Raw genomic sequence first — 18,156 nt, 5'->3', positions numbered from 1 at the left:
GATGGGATTCTTTGGCATTTCTGTACTTTTGCAGATGTAAAAGGGAAATAATGTAATGTATATTGTACATGTGGTCCTATGAACTTAGAGCTTGCCTTTATATCATTAGAAAAGGCAGTTCTACAAAAGACAAATTATCATTAAAACTCTTTCAGTGATTCGCTATATATTATAATAAAAAGGGGAAAACCAGTCATGCAGTGGTCCAGGGATATCAGATAGAGAAGAATCCAACAGACAGCAAGGTCGAATACGGTTTCAAGTTTGGACGTGTAGTTTGTGCCTTCAGTGTGAAATGTGACTCCTTAGCTCTAAAAGCAATTGAGTATGTACGTGAATAAACCCTCACTTGGTATTTTGCAGAAATCAAAAAATTCAAAATGTGCATACTAGAGGAATGTTCATTATTGCAATAATCAGTCATAAGTGATATAACAGAAAGTTCTTCATAGTTTCAAACAAAAAAATTATTCATAATATCTCACACCTGAAAAAAAAATTATACAGTTTTTTGCAAGTAATTTCAGATTGTGAAAAAGTTGATGCTTCTGTTACAGAGCTGATAGAGAAGAAATGTATAAAAAGCACATTTATTAATAGGAAAATTATTCATATAATTTTTTTTTGTGTTTCTCAAAATTTATTAAAGATTTTCTAAGGGTTAAGAGAGCCTAAGAGGCAAAAGTAACCTAGACCAGGAAATACTTTTAACCCCCAGTAGACATACAGTCAATAACTATACAGTGATATTTCCTGTTTCATCTCACACAAACATGAAGTGCTAACATGCCTTAAAGAGCTCAGGCCTGTGTTTCTAATATTTATGTGCTTATTGTCAATGTATACCAAGCAATGCTCTCAACCAAGTCAGGCCTTCACTACCTACAACCCCAAAAAAACCTCAACCCTTCTGCCCAAACACAACTCTACCCACATTCATACACGCAGCATTGGTCTGGGCTCCTCTGCACTCTGACATATCCTCAGTCCAGTACTCCCAAATCACAAATCTCTTGCACTCTTACATGTTCATACAGCTCCAGCAACAAGAGCTCTCAACACAGTGCTACCTGGTTTGGAGCAGCATTGCTGTAGGCAATACTCTGAGAAAGGGAAAATTTGCCAGTAGTTCTGGAGAATGACTGGTCAAGTTCTAGGAAACAGGGCACTGTCACTTGAGCTGCTTTAAACAGTGTCAGTTCTGAGCATGCTCTTCTCCTGGTCATTGGCATTTTGATTATTAAAAGAGCTCAGTGGGTAAAGCTCAATGAAGAGCAGAGGGCAAGGTCAGTAAATGTGATGCAAGATATCCAACAATAAGCACTGCCATGAAAAGCTTATTCTACCAATAAAACCAGAAAGAAATGAAAAGCACTGCTCATGGTATGCACACAAACGAATCTATAGGATTTATTCTCTAGACATTAAAATGGTTAAAACAAAAATTGCAGAAAGAAGGAAGTGACAGAGAGTACACATTTTGTGCAGCCCTCAGGTCACTTTGATGCCTGACATCCTCACTCTTCCTCTTCAATCTTCTTGCCATGAATGTCACGGCTCTTGGCTCGGAGCTTGTTGACCTGTGACTCTGCAATGTCAGCCCGCTCCTCGGCCTCCTCCAGCTCGTGCTGGATCTTGCGGAACTTGGACAGGTTGACATTGGACAGCTCCTCCTGTGTGGGGAAAGGGAGTCAGGGGTGAGGAGCCCAGGGCAGGAGTTTCACTCCTGCTGCAAGTCAGCCTTATGGGCCTGCAAATCTCCATCCCCCTCCCACCACTGCTCACACATCAGCCTCACACAGAGCTCCTCATCCTCCCCTTTTCAGGAGCCTACTGGGACAAGCTTCACCAGGACTGTGTCACATATGAGGAGTAAATTCATCCCTTCGATTTTATAATTTCTGTACTTATTCTCACATTGTTTCTCTGTATGAGTTTTTGGAAGCCTCCTGCTGCTGATTAGTAGCAGAGATTCAGGACTTTGTCAGTCACTCCCCAGTCAGGGGAGTGGCCCCTGGGTTTGTTTACTCTGGCCTCCTCTGTGAAACAGGCTGCAGAACTTCCCTTAATGAATGTCCCTGAATGCAGGGTGCCCAGAGCTCACCAAGGCCTCATGAAACTATAGCAAAACAGCATGGCCAAAAATGTTGTGTCTCGGGAGTTTCTTTCATATCCCTCTCCTGGTATTCAGACTCATTCAATGTGTGTCCTGCCCTAATGGAATTTTTACCCATTCTCAGAGTGATACTTACAGCCTCCTCAGCTTGTCTCTTGTAGGATTTCACTTTCATTTGCAGCTTGTCCACCAGATCCTGCAGCCGGAGCACATTCTTCCTGTCTTCCTCAGACTAAAGCAGTTGGCAAACACAATAGAGAGTCAATTCTTGGTTCTGCATCACATGAGATTAACAATTGCCCTTGGGGATGGTGTGGGCAAAATGTGACTCACTGTGAGAAAGCCCCAGTGAGAGCAGGAGAGCTCCTGCCTTACCTGGTAGGTGAGTTCCTTCACCCTGCGCTCGTACTTGCGCACACCCTTCACGGCTTCAGCGCTGCGCTTCTGCTCAGCATCAACCTCCCCTTCCAGCTCCCGCACCTGCAAGGACAAGCCCAGCCCTGCAGCTGCCCTGGCAATGTCTCTCCAAGGAGGGACACGCTCACTCAGGCACAGCCCCAGCCCTACACACCCTGGCCTCCAGCTTCTGGATCTGCTTCTTCCCTCCCTTCAGTGCCAGCTGCTCGGCCTCTTCCAGACGGTGCTGCAGGTCCTTCACTGTCTGGTCCAGGTTCTTCTTCATCCTCTCCAGGTGGGCACTGGTGTCCTGCTCCTTCTTCAGCTCTTCTGCCATCATGGCCGCCTGATCAGAGCAAAGGGTCAAAGCCATTTTGGGACTGGAGATATTTTGGGGAGACTACATTCATCAGCAGCAATGCCAGGAGTGTCCAACTCACATCTGTGATGGCCTTCTTGGCCTTCTCCTCAGCATTGCGGGCTTCCTGGATGGTATCCTCCATTTCACTCTGGATCTGGGAAATGTCCGTTTCCAGCTTCTTCTTGGTGTTGATCAGGCTGGTGTTCTGTGCAACAGGAAAGACAAGATTCCTACTGTCAGACCAAATGCCTCCACATCAAGGCCTGAAAATGTGGCTAGGGTTTAGGAAAGTCTTTAGTGCAAGAGACTTCTTTGGCACCAGAGCAGTAAACCAGATATTGAGGGCTGGATGGAGGGGACATATTGCAGCACATTTCTTCAAATGTGTACACAGAAGTCACTTAAAAGATGAATAACAATTTCAGTCTTTGTTATCACTTGTGAATGGGAAAAATTTCCAACAGCATTGTACCTGGGTGTGGAGGAGCTGTGCACGTTCAGTGGCATCCAGAAGCTCCTGCTCAGCCAATTTCCTCGACCGCTCCGTCTGCTCCAGGGCTGCCCGGAGCTCCTCAACTTCAGCCTGCAGCAGGTTTGCTCTGCGCTCCACCATGGCCACCTGCTCCTTCAGGTCATCCTGTGTCCTGAGAGCATCGTCCAAGTGCAGCTGAGTGTCCTGGAAAGAGAGACAAGGGAAATTACCAGGCATCAATGGGTGCTTCAATAGTAAAAAAGTCATGGATCTCATTTCTCTTTCTGTAGCTCTGCTGAACGGACCTTGAGCACAGCCTGGGTGTTTCTCAGGTTCTTCTGTGCCTCTGCTGCCTGGCGGTTGGCATGGCTCAGCTGGATCTCCATTTCATTCAGGTCTCCTTCCATCTTCTTCTTCAGTCTCAGGGCCTCATTCCTGCTCCTGATCTCAGCATCCAAGGTGCTCTGCATGGACTCCACAATTCTGAGGTGGTTCCTCTTCAGCTGGTCAATCTCCTCATCTTTCTCTGCTATCTTCCTGTCAATCTCAGACTTCACTTGGTTGAGCTCAAGCTGCAAGCGCAGGATCTTCCCCTCTTCATGTTCCAGAGAGGCCTGCACAATTCACCACAAAGGATGTTTTATTTTCAAAGTAATCTTTCATGCAGTTCCACATGAAAGGAAGGCTTGGATCCTGCTCTCTCTCCATAAGACTACACCCATACTCTTGTTGGTGAGGGCCATCATTAATTAGCCTTGTCTGTACCTCAGCTTCCTCCAGGGAGGCCTGAAGTTCAGATTTCTCCTGCTCAATCTGCTTCTTCACTTTCTCCAGCTCGTGAATCGCCTTTCCTCCCTCCGCAATCTGCTCCGTGAGGTCGGAAATCTCCTCTGTGGGAACAAAGATCAATGGCATGGTCAGGCACAGAGCAGAATGGGAAGGGCCCTGTCCCACCAAGGTGCCAGGCATCTCTGCAGACCTGCAGGCACAGAGCCATGAAGAATGGTGGGAATGGCTGATAGTGAGAAAGGCCAGGGAGGAGCAGAGGGCCAGGGACTTACGCTGCAAGTTCTTGTTCTCCCGCTTCAGTGTTTCCAGGTGGTCCAGGGACTCCTCATAGGCATTCTTCATCTTGAACAGCTCCGTGCTCAGAGAGCGCGACTCCTTCTGCGAGGCCTCCAGCTCAGCCTGCGTTTCCTCATACTTCTGCTTCCATTCTGCCAGGATCTGAAGAGAAATGGGGGGTGAGTAGGGCTGTGGCCATCACGGGGCCCTGCTCTGGCCAGGAGTGCTGGTGCTGGAGGCCAAAAGACCTTGTCAAAGTTCTTCTGCTTCTTATCCAGAGCAGCGCAGGCAGCATTGGATCGCTCCACGTCAATCATCAGGTCCTCCACTTCATTCTGCAGCCTCTGCTTTGTCTTTTCCAGGGAGGCACATTTGGCATTGACAGCCTCAACATGCTCCTCTGCATCCTGCAGGCGCTGGGCCAGCTTCTTCCTGGGAGAATACAAGCACAGTTGCATGTCAGGGCTTGGAATGTTGTCTGTTCTATAATGTCATAAGAGTGCAGGTTTGTCAATTTGAGGGTTTTTAGCCAAGCACTTTTCACAGATATGTAAGAATTTATCCTTTTCTGCGTCCTGTCACCTGGGGAGGATTAGACATGCCTTAGCACTTCTAATGACTATGTTTTCTCTTCCAATCTCTCTTTTTTTCTCCCTCCCTCTTTCCCCATTTTTTTTACAAATACACAATGTCCTTGCCTTTATACGACCCTTGTCTGAGTGCACTCGCACACATTCTAATTTCCTTTGACCAGTTTCAGTCTTCTCCCATCATTTCCCATTCTGCTTCCCCACGTACTTGGCCTCCTCGAGCTCCTCCGTGCGCTGAATCGCGTCCGTCTCATATTTGGTTCTCCACTGGGCCACTTCACTGTTGGCCTTGGACATGGCTCGCTGCAGCTCTGCCTTGGCCTCCTGCTCCTCCTCATATTGTTCCCGGAGCAAGTCACAGTCGTGGCGAGCGGACTGCAGGGCGTGGGCCAGGGCATTCTTGGCCTGTGGGGACATTGGGTTTGGCAAACCTGAATACTTATATTTAAATCCCTCTTGACTGTGAACTTGAACATGAAAACGGAATAAAACTCTAATTGGGCAAATGTATAGCTTGGAGCTGGTGAAGCCCTTGTTGACATATTCTGGAGCATCAGGACACATTAGTGATGGCTCCACCGGGGTCAGTAATCTGCTACTTGTTTAAACGTGTGGCTGAATACTGTCTCAGAGAGGATCATCACAATTTCATGGAAACCTTGTGCATTACTTCCTCCAGCACCTAAAATATCATGCTTCCTTCCCTCTCTAGAGGAAGAGCGAGGCGTTGTGCATTAGTGCTGTTCCCTCCAGTCCTATGTGTATTTGGGGAAAGAACACTGAAGCAGTCTAGCATCAGTCATGATTCTGCAGATGCTTTTGGGGGTGATGTAGGCTGTGGACACTAGAGTACTTCCAGACCTTGATTTCTTCCTCTAGATGTCTCTTGAGTTCCTCAATCTGTTGGGTAAATCCTTGCTTGCCCCTAGACAGCTGAGAGATCAGAGCATCTTTCTCCTCCACCTGGCGGGAAAATTCACCTGGAATAGGAAAGGAAAAAAAGGAAGTAGATTGTTCCTCTTATGACAACTTCTGCTTGTAAAGCCATGTAATCTGGAATGGTCTGGAGAGCTTATACCAGCTGCCACTTGTACTCTCAGGGCACAGAGGTCCTGCTGTTGAACTTTGGGGATGAGGATGTCTCACCTGACTCTGTCTGCAGACGAGCTCTTTGTGTATTGAGGTCGTTGATCATGCGCTGATTCTGCTCATCCTTAGTTTTAAGCTCACTCAGCTGATCTTCCAGTGTGCGGCACATCTTCTCCAGATTGGCCTAGAGAGAAAACACAGAAAAGGAAAAGAGATGAGGGTCTGCACTCTGCCTTATTGTCACAGTGGAGATTTTGTTTCTGAGAATGTGTGTGTCAGAGGCAGCTTTCGTGCCACACTTTGTTCGTGTGAGCATTTTCTCCTGCAACTCCATACCTTGGCTTTGGAGACAGACTCCATGTTGCTGGCCAAGTCATCAATCTCCATCTTCAGCTCACTCTTCTCCTTCTCCAGCTTCTGCTTCACGCGTTGCAGGTTGTCGATCTGCTCGCCCAGCTCAGCTGTGCTGTCCGCGTGCTTCTTGCGCAGGGCAGAAGCCGTAGCTTCGTGCTGCAGCGTGGCCTCTTCCAGGTCACGGCGCATCTTCTGGAACTCTGCCTCACGCTTCTTGTTCATCTCCACCTGAGCTGCTGTGGCCCCTCCTGCTTCTTCCAGGCGCTCGCTGATCTCCTCCAGCTCCCTGGACAGGTCAGCGCGATGCTTCTCTGCTTTAGCGCGAGAGGTTCGCTCTGCCTCAATTTCCTCCTCCAGCTCCTCAATGCGGGCCTGCAGAACAGCAGGGACCCTTCACAGCTGTGCCCTCCTCCTGCCTGAGCTGAGCTGAGCAAGGCAGGGCAAGGAACAGAGACTTGCCTGCAGCTCCTTGATCTTCTTCTGAAATTGCATGCCCAGGGCTTGTTCATCTTCAATCTTGCTCTGGATCTGGCTGATTTCAAAATCTTTCCTTTGGGACAAGTGAACCGTGTTAGAGCTCCAAGAAACAAGATAAGTGCTGCAGCCCAGCACTCAGGTGCCCCAGAACCACACTTACTTCTTCAGTTTCTCATCCAGCTGCTGCTTATCATTCTCCAAATCCATGATGCTGTCCTGGGCCAGCTTCAGGTCTCCTTCCAGTTTCCTCTTTGCTCTCTCCAGGTCCATGCGCAGTTTCTTCTCTTGCTCCAGGGACCCTTCCAGCTAAACACAACAAGACCATCAGGGCTCTGCCAGCCACGTTGGACTCCATACCTGTCCTGTTCCTGCCTCTATATCTGTGTGCTTACATCATCCACTTGCTGTTCCAGCTTGGTCTTGGATTTGGTCAGAGTGTTGACTTTGTCTTCCTCTACCTGCAGGTCATCCAGGGTCTGCTGATGGGCCTCTTGGAGGGCTTTCTTCTCTTTTGTCAGCTTGGCAATGGTCTCATCCAGACCTGCCATCTCCTCAGTCAGGTTTTTCACCTTTGAGAAGAAGGGAGCAAATATAAATAAAGGAAGCAGCTATAGAAGTCCTGTAATAGCACAGGGCTCTTTTCTGGAGTGCAAGTGACAGGTTCTACCTCATACCTTGTTTTCAGTGGCATGTTTTTCCTTCTCCACCTTGGCCAGTGTTAGCTCAAGGTCATCAATATCTTTCTTCAGCTCTGAACATTCATCCTCCAGCTTCCTCTTCTTGGCTGTCAGCTCAGCATTGATTTCCTCTTCTTCTTCAGCCCTTTCTGTCAGCTCCTTAATTTTAGCTTCCAGCTGGATTTTGTTTTTGATGAGCTGGTCACACCTTTCCTCAGCATCAGCCAAGCTATCTGCTTCCTGGTGGGGAGATAGAAATTTGTGGGTTCTACTGTTTTGAACTTTCTCTTCTCTGCCTCTTTTATTACTGAGTAACAGTTGAACCTGATCTTCAAGATCAGCAATAGAAGGATCTTGAGTGGTGTCTACTGGTAAGCCTTGTCATTTGGAATTCAATATTTATTCCACATTTTTGTGCCTCCTAAATATGTTTCCCAGGGTGACTAGCTATGAGAATGCCTCATAACACTCACAAGCAGAATGGAATAGGTGTTATTTCAGTTTCTAGTTTCAGCAGGAATAATGGCTTGGAGTAGTTTTCTCATGGAAAAAATATGCAATATCTTCTTCTGCTTAATTGACTAGTTAACTTTATAGTATTTCAGCAATAGAAGCTTTATGAGAACACTTCAGTGCAGAAAGATTTGTTTTCTTTGGTCAAATTGCGTTTTCCTAATTGAATTTAGAGAAAAAGTAGGTTATTCTCAGGTTTGCTTTTACAGTGTTAGACAGAAACACTGCTTTGAAAATTATTTCTCTTCAAGCTCCAAGTTCTCCACTGTTCAATACACATTGTCTGGTGCTATGTGGCTCTTTCCTCAGACAACAGCAATGGGGAGTGCCATGTGGGTCAGCCAGGAGTCTCATGCCCCTGCCGGTGCCTGTTTACTACTCAACATTAGAGTGCCTCAGAGTGTGTGATTTAAACTGTTTTCTTCTACCCATTAATTCCTGTGAATCTCTTTGCAGGACAAGAAGCATTCTGACAGTACATCATTCTTTTTCCAGAGGAAAATGAACTGTGATACTCACAGCCTGCACTTGGAGCTGCAGGTCATTTTTCTCCTGCACCAGGGCCACCATTTTCTCTTCCAGCTCCTTCCGCTTTGCCTCAGACTTTGCAAGCTCTTCCTTGGTTTTCTCAAATTCTTGTTTCATGTTGGCCATTTCCTTCTCAGACTCTGCACTCTTCAGCAAGGGCTTGATCTTGAAGAACAGCTTCATCCATGGCCAGTGTTTGACATTCATGAATGCACGAACGTTGTACTGGATGCAGAAGATGGAGTCCCTGAAAACAAATCCACATGGTTATGGAATATCCTGTGTTTGGTGAATTTTGACTCAATTAGCCAGCTACCATTACAACATAACAAATGAGGGAGAAGTATCTACCTCCGCTCCACCATTCTCTGGTACTCCACTCTCATCAGAAAGCCTCTGGACCTGGCTTGTATCATGGTCATAATCTCTGCCAGTTTCTCATCTCTCATCTCCTCTAGCACACCTATCAGTCCAGCTTTGAAGAACACCTTGAGAAAGGCAAAATTGTAGTACATAAGTGTTGGGTAGTGCGTTACTGGGGCACACTGTATTTTAATACAGAACTTCATTCTACCTTGGTGTGCCCAAATCTGTACTGGGTGTGGTCAACATCAATAGACCCAAGAAGCTTCTCTGAAGCCTTCTTGTTATCCATGAACTGACCTTCTGGAATTGCACTGGCATTAAGTACTCTGTATCTGTAGGAGAAGGCAGAACATTAAGAAATCAACAGTTCTGAAACCATCACTGTGATTGAACCTCACTGCCTACTTAGCAACAGCTGAATAATATCATGTTCATGAAACATATCATAAGAGTGCATTCTTTCAAGACAGTGAAAGATGTGGAAGACACTGTGAGGGTGCAAGAACCATTCATTACATTAACTAAGAGTCCAATGTCTCCTAACAATCAGCATAAAATAAATCATAAATTCACAACAAAACATGACAATGTAAAATGTAGAGATTGTTAAGATGATTAGGCTCTTCAGTTTGCTCTGCATTGGCAGAAAGGTTCAGAGCTCTCACCTCTGTTTGAAGTCAGCATAGAGGACTCTGCTGGGGAACCCTTTCCTGCAGATCCTGATCCCTTCCAGCACGCCGTTACAGCGCAGCTGGTGCAGCACCAGCTCGTGCTCCATGGCACCTGACAAATACCAGCATTAGTGACTACCCTGCTGTTTGGCACTCAGGAGAAGAGCTTCTGCTACTCAAGCTTTCCTCCCCTTGGCTTGCCTTACCAGGTGTTTTAGTTTCATTTGGGATGATGCACCGTACAAAATGGGGGTGAGTGCTTCTCAAGTTAGTCATCAGCTTGTTCAGATTTTCCTGTGAGATTACAAGGAAGAGTTCAGGTTTAATCTAGTAAGAACCCCATGCCTATCTTTGATGTGCATAAAAAAAATTAGTCTTTCTGGGTCTCGAACTGTAGGAAATGCATAATTAAGATGGTGTAAAAATTGTATAAATACGAATCAGAGTCTTAGTGAATTACAGGCTTGTCTTCTGATTGCAATTTCACTGAACTCCTATGTTATTTAAGTAGATATTTAAATGAGGAAATGAATTCTGCTCTTACCCTGAAGAGAGCTGAGACAGTCTGGAAAGAAGAACCCTTCTTCTTGCCTCCCTTCTTGCCACCACCACCAGCATCTGCAAGTCACAGAAAAGAAAAAGAAACATTTTTTTTATTATGGGCAATAAATACTGGATACTACAAAACATAAAGCCACTTTATATTCCTTGTGGTTTAGCTCTAATTCTAAGAAAACCATGCCATATTAAAAATAACATTTCTACAAAACGCACCTGCATCTGCTCCACCATAGTTGGCAAAGAGTAAAGCCAGGGTCTTCAGAGATGATTTCTGGTACAGCCCAATGACAGTTTCATTCAGAGGGTCCTTGTTCTTCTCCAGCCACCCAGTGATGTTGTAGTCCACTGTGCCAGCATAGTGCACCAGGGAGAAGTGGGCCTCAGCCTTGCCTTTGGCAGGCTTGGGCTTCTGGAAATTGTTGGACTTGCCCAGGTGTTGGTCATAGAGCTTGTTCTTGAAAGAGGTGTCAGTTGCCTTAGGGAACATGCACTCCTCTTCCAGGATGGAGAAAATGCCCATGGGCTGCGAGAAATCACAAGTGACAGGGGAAGGTTAATGGAAATGTTCAATGTCGCTTTAGATGGGATGTTCACCTGCCTGGTCTAGTGGAAGGAGTCCCCCGCCATGGTAGGGGATTGGAACAAAATGTTCTTTATGGTCCCTTCCAACCCAAACCAATCTGTGACTCTATGACAATGACAAGAACCCTGTACTATGAACATCAAAGTCTTGTTGTACTATTGGCAGCATCTCAGCCTGGATGAAAGCCTGGTTTTACCAGGAGTTGTTCTCAGTCAAGGAGTTTATTTCTTTGGCCATCCCTTGCCTCCCTGCAGCCTATCTTCATGGAATTGGTAGGAATGCCTATCCAGCTCACATGAGAATTGGTAGTAGAATTGGGGAAGCAATGATAAAGAGAAAAATATGGGGAAAAACAGCTACAAGGGGCGTTGTAGTCTGGGGAGGTCAGGTGATGTGATATTTATTTCTCAAATTTGTCTGTGGACTTTGGATTTGACTGTGCCTCAGAAACATCACAGAATTCCAACAGCCATCATATCATGCAAGGGAAAGGTACCTTCTCAATGAGCTCAATGCAGGCAGCCAGGTCCATGCCAAAGTCAATGAACTCCCATTCAATCCCCTCCTTCTTGTATTCCTCTTGCTCCAGCACGAACATGTGGTGGTTGAAGAACTGTTGCAGTTTCTCATTGGTGAAGTTGATGCACAGCTGCTCAAAGCTGTTGAACTGCCCAAAGCAAGGAAAAGTGCACAGGTTCTCAAGGTGTGCTAAAACACACAGGCCCTTGCCACCATTCTCCTAAGGCTGTTTGAAGTTGAAACACCAGTCCCAACCCTACTCTACCACCATGTGTTTCTACTCTAACACTCAATGTCCTTGGAAGGAGATTTTCATTATTACTTTGCAAATCAAAGCAAAAGTGACAATTCTTTTTCACTGTGCTACTCAGCTGCAAGTCTTTGGTAAGCTCAGTAGCTCCATGGTGCCAGTTCTCTGAGCTGCTGGATGGTAGAAACCTCCTGAGTGTCTCAGCCAAGAATTTCCCAGGTCTCAGAACAATAATATGAGGGGGTTTGTGTTCTGACATAGAAGTCCTTGCATCATCACTGCATTCACAGAACAGGAAACATGCTGTGAACTTGCCAGACCACTGCCTTTACAAGAGCATCCACCTCTCTGGCTCATAGCTGTGTGAGCCTTAGTCCTCTGTGTGTTCCTGTGTCCTCCTGACCCCTCCTTGCCCATTGACACTGTCAAGGTGTCAAACCCTTGCTCCTTACATCAAAGATCTCAAAGCCAGCAATGTCCAGCACACCAATGAAGTACTGCCTGGGCTGTTTCGTGTCCAGCTGTTGGTTGATACGAACAACCATCCACAGGAACATCTTCTCAAACACTGCCTTGGCCAGGGCACCGACAGCATTGTTCACCTAGCGGAGGAGACAGGATTGGAATTACCTCTGAGGGGCAAAGAAAAATGCGCACATAGTCCTTCAAGCTGTGCATTTTCAACTGTCAGATGTTACCTGTGTCACGTTTTGACCTTTGGTCACGAATTCATTCCCAACCTTGACTCGGGGGTAACACAAGGCCTTGAGAAATTCAGCTGAGTTGAGGCCAGTTAGGTAGGCAGCCTTGTCAGCCACTAGAGGTGGGGGGGGAGAGAAAAGCACTTGTTCATGGACAATCTCTATACTTCAGGTGTTGTGAACAACTTTGCTGTTCATGTTCTAGGAATGGAAGAACATTTATCTCATTCCATATTGAAGGCCTGTGGAGCAATGCAAATTCTGGAAACTACTGATGGTGGTCTTTGAAAGCAGGAACAAGGATGGCTTGGATAGGAAGAGCTTGAACCAGGAATTTCCCAGAAGAACAACAGAAGCCACTAGCAGGATGTAAGGCAAGGCATATTTTCTCTCTGTGGGAAGGGGATTTGTGGGTAGCACAGCTTGCAGGAGTTATTTCATCAAAAACACAATTGCCCATCAGGGTGTCTTAGTGCTTAGAGATTTGAGAGAGAGAGAGAGAGAGAGATATCCTGTGTTGAAATGGAAGTTTCTGCATTCAGGCAGTATGATTTTGGGGAGCCACCATTGGATAGAATAATGGAACTTCCCATGACTAGGAAAGCGCCTCTGCAGTTAGAGGGACTGGGGCAAAAAAGGAATTCTCTGTGTGGTATGTGGGGACTCAGGCCACTGCAGTGTGCCTCTGGAGGCTAACATATCGCCTCTGGAGGCAGAGAAGGGCACAAATCAGCCCCTGAATTTGTGGGTACCTTCTGTGCCATCAGGCTCTGCCTGCTCCTCTCGTTGTTTCTGCTTGAACTTCAGGTTCCCATAGTGCATGACAGCCCCTGTCAGCTTGTAGATGGCTGTTTTCTCATCTGGAGTGAAGCCCAGGATGTCAATGGCACTCTGCAGTCAAAATAATGAATTCAAAAATGTGTCCTTAGTGGGTCAGAGATGTCACCCTCAAGGCATGCTCTGTAGGTACCTTGTTGCTGTGTTACTTACATCTGTAGCCATGAGCTCCTCCTGGTCATCAATGCTGGGGACAGTGACCTCTCCTTGACTCACATAATGGAAATCATAGGGGTTGGTGGTAATGAGGAGCATGTCTGCAAATAGGAAAAGGCAAGGCATAGGTTTACTTTTGCCAACAGGTAAGAGAGGGAGCTGTTCCTAAGTGATCAACCCCAAAAAGCCATAATGCTCTTTCCTACCAATTAGCTCTGGCTTCTTGTTGGACATGATCTGATAAAAGATGTGGTAGCTCCTTTCCGCCTGGAGCTGGAAAGTGACTCTGGACTTCTCCAGCAGATCTGCCCAGAGAGGTAGAAAGAGTTAGACACTTGTGGGAATGTACATGGAGATGGGAATTTGGGAAGGGATGGGAGCCTTCCAGGAGAATCTCTTACAAGTTTCAATATCAGCAGAAGCCAGTTTGCCTGTGGCACCAAAGTGGATTCTGATGAATTTGCCCTGTGAAGCAGAAGCAGCAGCAGGTCAGCCTGGATGTGTTCTGCTGACATCTCCTTTGCATGAAGAACTTCTCAGGCATCAAGTGTGTTGCCATGAGGGGGGGAGATCTTATGCAAAGCAAGAACTCACAAAGCGTGAGGAGTTGTCATTCCTCACAGTCTTGGCATTTCCAAAGGCCTCCAGCAGTGGGTTGGCGCTGATGATTTGATCCTCAAGCGTTCCCTGCAGGGACATCATTATTCAGTGACTGTGTTTGGTTCACAGGGCAATGACATGCCAAGCATTCAGTCTGTCCTTCCTGACTCACCTGCATTTTGCCTGATTCTTCCTTTTTCTTCTCTCCACTGGCTGCAATTGTTGCAAAGTACTGGATGACACGCTTTGTGTTCACAGTCTTCCCGGCCCCGGATTCTCCGCTGCCAAAGCCAAGAGAGAAGCAGAGGGTGCGTGGTCAGGCAGGAGGTGCCCTGGCACCGGGCAGCCCTGCAGGGACCCGCGCAGGGGGGTACCTACGTGATCAGGATGGACTGGTTCTCACGATCTGTGAACAAGGCAGAAAAGAAGAGATTATTTTTAATTCAATGGCGATTGGCAGCTGATTTCTTTCATAAACCTGTATTCTTTCACCCATTTTGAATATTCTCATGCTCCCAGCTGCAGCTGGGAAGTTGACATCTCTACCCTCCAATGGTGTCTGGCGTAGCATACATGCAGTTCTTTTTCTGGATATTCCCTTCATGTCATACTCTTCATTTTGTTTATGTCAAATGATTTCAACCAAGGATCAGTTTTGTAGATTAAATTGTAGATTAAATTAAATAGATTGATTAAATGGTCTATCAGTAAGCTGAATTGAACTGGAGCATGTGCTTCTCATATAGGAACAACCACTCCTGATCAGTCCACAAAACCCTCTAAATAGTTTTTATGTTGGTTCCCAATTGATTGGTGATGAAATAAAATTACAGGAACATCATAAACATGTAGGAACTTTTATCAGCATAGTCTTCTCTGTAATATTGAAATCTTGGTACGTCCAGAACTACAATTAATGTATCTCTTTTCAATAGCTTGAGCTGAGTTTGTTTCCCACAATTTTGTCTGCTTTCTTAACCCATGCTCACTTATTTTTGTGTCCCATTTTTATGCTCCATTTTTGAACCACTCAATGATGAAGGAAAAAATATGTTCCTGGTGTTGAGTTTGTTTCATCATGTACTCTGTCTTTTTTGTTCATCTTATCTTTGCCATGCATAATTTTATAAAGTAATAAAAATCTTCCTTCTAGGGTTACCAGCACAGCCTGTCCTACCTTTGGGAAACCTTTTCATCTTCCTCTTTACCTGTTCCACTTTACTACATTCTTTTGTGAAGAAGGAAGTCTGAAAATTCATATGACACACCAGGAGCCAAGATACCCCTTGTATATAGTAATGCTTTCTGGTTTGGTCTCTAATTCTTTCTCAGTGATCTCCAGGCTTCAGCTTTTTATTTTGTAGATTTATGATACTTAAGACAAAATTTTGAAGCAGTATTAGAAGATACTTATAAAAATTCTTGGCAGTGATGTTTTTTTCCCCGTGGCATTTGTTTTACACTCCTGTACACAAAAAATTCTTGCAATTTCACAGAATAGGAACTTAATGTAATAAAGTCCCCCTGAAATTCTTCATTATTAGACTTCATTTTTGCTGACCTTAAGAATTTAGTGAAATCAGAAATATTTTCATCACTTCCAGATTATTTTTAAAAATGTTGAACAGTTGAAGGCCCAGAACAAGCCCTTTGAGAGTTGCCATTCAGACCAGTCTTCAATCCAGCTCACCATCCACTTGTTCTGCCCTCCCTCCCTGAGTTTGCCTATGAGGATATCATGAGAAACAGCATCAAAACCCTTGCTGAAATGCAGGTAGACAATTTTCAATGCTCTCCCCTCATATCTCAATGCAGTTATCCCATTGTAGAAAGAAATCAGGTTAAATTAAGCATAATTTCCCTTTTGTGAAGCCATGCTGACTACTCCTGATCAAATTCTTGTATTCTGCGTTTTTAGAGATAGTCTCCAGGATTAGCCATTCCAAAACTCAAGTGAGGCCAACAGGCCTGTAGTTCCTTGGATCTTCCTTTTTGTTGCCCTTTTTGAAGATTTGTCACATTTGCTTTCTTCCAGTCCTCACACATGTCTCCTGACTGCCATGACCATTCCAAGGTGAATGAGAGGCCAAGATATGATGCCCTCCAGTTCCCTCAGCACTTGCAGGTGCATCCCAGTTGGATGAACTTGTGGAAGTCAGGTTTGACTAAATGATCTCAACCCTGATCCTCTTCACCCAAAGGAAAGTCTTCATCATTTCCAATGACAAGAGAGAATGCACCTGCACAACACTATTAACTACTTTGCCATCAATAGACTTTTTCTCCTTTGTGAGTGTTTACAGCCAAGTGATTTTAAAGAAAATCATGAAACTCACCAGTCAGCATGAACTGATAGGCGTTGTCAGAGATGGAGAAGATGTGTGGAGGGGCCTCCTGGCGCTTCTTGCCTCGGTAGGCCAACACCACCTCGGGGTTGTACACCGGCAGCCACTTGTAGGGGTTGACGGTGACGCAGAAGAGACCCGAGTAGGTCTGCAAGGAAGGGACACAGCACCTTGGCTTCCCCTGAGGCTGGCCCAGCAGCTGCTGAGGCTGCCCAGAGGAAGCTGCTGCTGCCACTTACGTAGATCATCCAGGCTGCGTAACGCTCTTTGAGGTTGTACAGCACAGCGGGTTCGTGCAGGTGGGTCATCATGGCCATGTCCTCGATTTTGTCATACTTGGGAGGGTTCATGGAGAAGATTTGATCTTCTTTCACAGTCAGGGTCTGCCAAAAAACCAGAAAGATCCACATGTGTCACTTAAAAGCTCAAAGCGGGGATCAAATGTTGTCCTTGAGCCTTGTTTTTGACTCACCTCTCCCGCTTCAGTCTTGACAGTGACTTTGCCTGATTCCCTGCTCTCAATTTTGCCTTTCACAAAGGATTCTTTGGGATGAGCCACAAAGACTGATGTCTTGGCATCAAAAGGTTTGTTCTGAGCCTCAATTCTCTCCTTCTCCGATTTTCGGAGGTAAGGAGCTGCCTCCCCAAAACAAGCTAACTCAGCATCTGCAGAGGCCATGGTTGCAGTTTACTGAAGGCACATCAGCAGAGAACCCTGTGGAAGAAAAGAAATGTAACATGAATAGATCATACTTATACCTTGCTTGTAAGGACAGCTTTTCTAATGATTTAAAATTGAGGACTTAGTAGAATTGCTAAAACTACCAAAAGTTGCCTTCCTTGTGTTTAATGGTTTAAACCCAGAAGAGAAAAATATTGTTTCATCCTTAAATAATATATAATAACCTTGTAATTTTTTTTTATTTGTGTCTTTCTGGTACTGTATAGATTTTACTTTGCCTTTATGGATTGTAGTGTCATATTTGAGAATATGAAATATGTTAAAGGAACATTTTTATTCTAGTATAAAATAATTTTTAAAATATAGATAGAATAAATTTTATAGCCTTAAATGCAGAAGGAAAAACTTAGTTGGAAACCAGTTTCAAAGGAAAAAAATATATTTGCATAATATGCAATAATGGGAATACCTAGTAGCTAGATCCAGTGCACTTACCTTGAAACTTTTCTAGTAGACAGGGCAGAGCACTGCAAAGACTCTTTTATAGAGTCTTGTTGGCAGGTGCTCTGCATTCTTCCCCTTTCTTCGGTCAAAACATTTTTTGGCAAACATTCTTTGGCAAGGCATTGTCTGGCAAACTGAACTAATGGCACAGTCATTTGATTTAATAAGATATATTTAGAAATGTTTTGTATCTTACCAATGCTGTGAATGTATTGACTAAAAATAATTTGTCTAGAGACATAAGGACAGAAGTTCAGTTAGTCGTGGCATTTGGAAAATTTGGATGTAGGACCAGTGAGCCATACTGCTTCCAATGGTTTCTTCATGTACTGAAGGCAGATTTTTATTGCATGACTGTGGTGTTACTCTGACACATCCTCAGTCCAGCATTTCCATTGCATCACAAATATCACTGTCACTGAAGCTCCTTGAAACACACTCTTCTCCTGGTCATGGGCATTTTGATTGTTAAAAGAGCTCAGTGGGTAAAGCTCAATGAAGAGCAGAGGTCAAGGTCAGGAAATATGATCCAAGGAGATATCCAACATCAAGCACTGTTGTGGGCATGAAAAGCTTGTTCCAAGGATGATCATGCAGCTTTCTGGAGTTCAGAACCAGAGCTCAGCCCTGGGCTCCCTGTGCAGGGCAGGGGCAAGCTGGTGGAAATACCCTCTGCCCTGAACAGGAGGAGCTCAGAAACAATCTGTGTAAAACTGTGAGTGCAGGGGAACATCAGAAGTCCT

General features: G+C 45.2%; 1 protein-coding gene across 1 annotated transcript; it reads right to left on the bottom strand.

Annotated features, from left to right (window-relative positions):
- Positions 1–1,517: 1,517 nt before the first annotated feature.
- Positions 1,518–16,906, bottom strand: LOC139602786 (myosin heavy chain, skeletal muscle, adult-like). The gene is made up of 38 exons (XM_071452956.1): positions 16,700–16,906; positions 16,467–16,610; positions 16,219–16,375; positions 14,261–14,288; positions 14,055–14,163; positions 13,877–13,969; positions 13,684–13,747; positions 13,489–13,587; positions 13,280–13,383; positions 13,042–13,180; positions 12,287–12,405; positions 12,041–12,190; positions 11,316–11,486; positions 10,450–10,759; positions 10,220–10,293; positions 9,882–9,969; positions 9,670–9,787; positions 9,213–9,336; positions 8,990–9,126; positions 8,630–8,885; positions 7,595–7,837; positions 7,313–7,489; positions 7,081–7,226; positions 6,903–6,993; positions 6,426–6,815; positions 6,147–6,273; positions 5,862–5,980; positions 5,209–5,405; positions 4,659–4,842; positions 4,407–4,572; positions 4,111–4,235; positions 3,651–3,959; positions 3,346–3,549; positions 2,953–3,078; positions 2,688–2,858; positions 2,492–2,596; positions 2,253–2,348; positions 1,518–1,673 (listed from the first exon to the last, which is right to left on the bottom strand). The coding sequence occupies exons 1-38, from the start codon at positions 16,904–16,906 to the stop codon at positions 1,518–1,520; spliced, it is 5,823 nt and encodes a 1,940-aa protein (XP_071309057.1).
- Between the last annotated feature and the right edge of the window lie 1,250 nt (positions 16,907–18,156).

Source organism: Agelaius tricolor, unplaced genomic scaffold (assembly GCF_023055355.1).
Source record: "Agelaius tricolor isolate 1412-34295 unplaced genomic scaffold, bAgeTri1.0.p SCAF_35, whole genome shotgun sequence".
In the NCBI taxonomy this organism is placed as follows: Eukaryota; Metazoa; Chordata; class Aves; order Passeriformes; family Icteridae; genus Agelaius; species Agelaius tricolor.
Note: the sequence above shows the minus strand (reverse complement) of the source record. Positions and strands in the feature narration are given on the sequence as shown.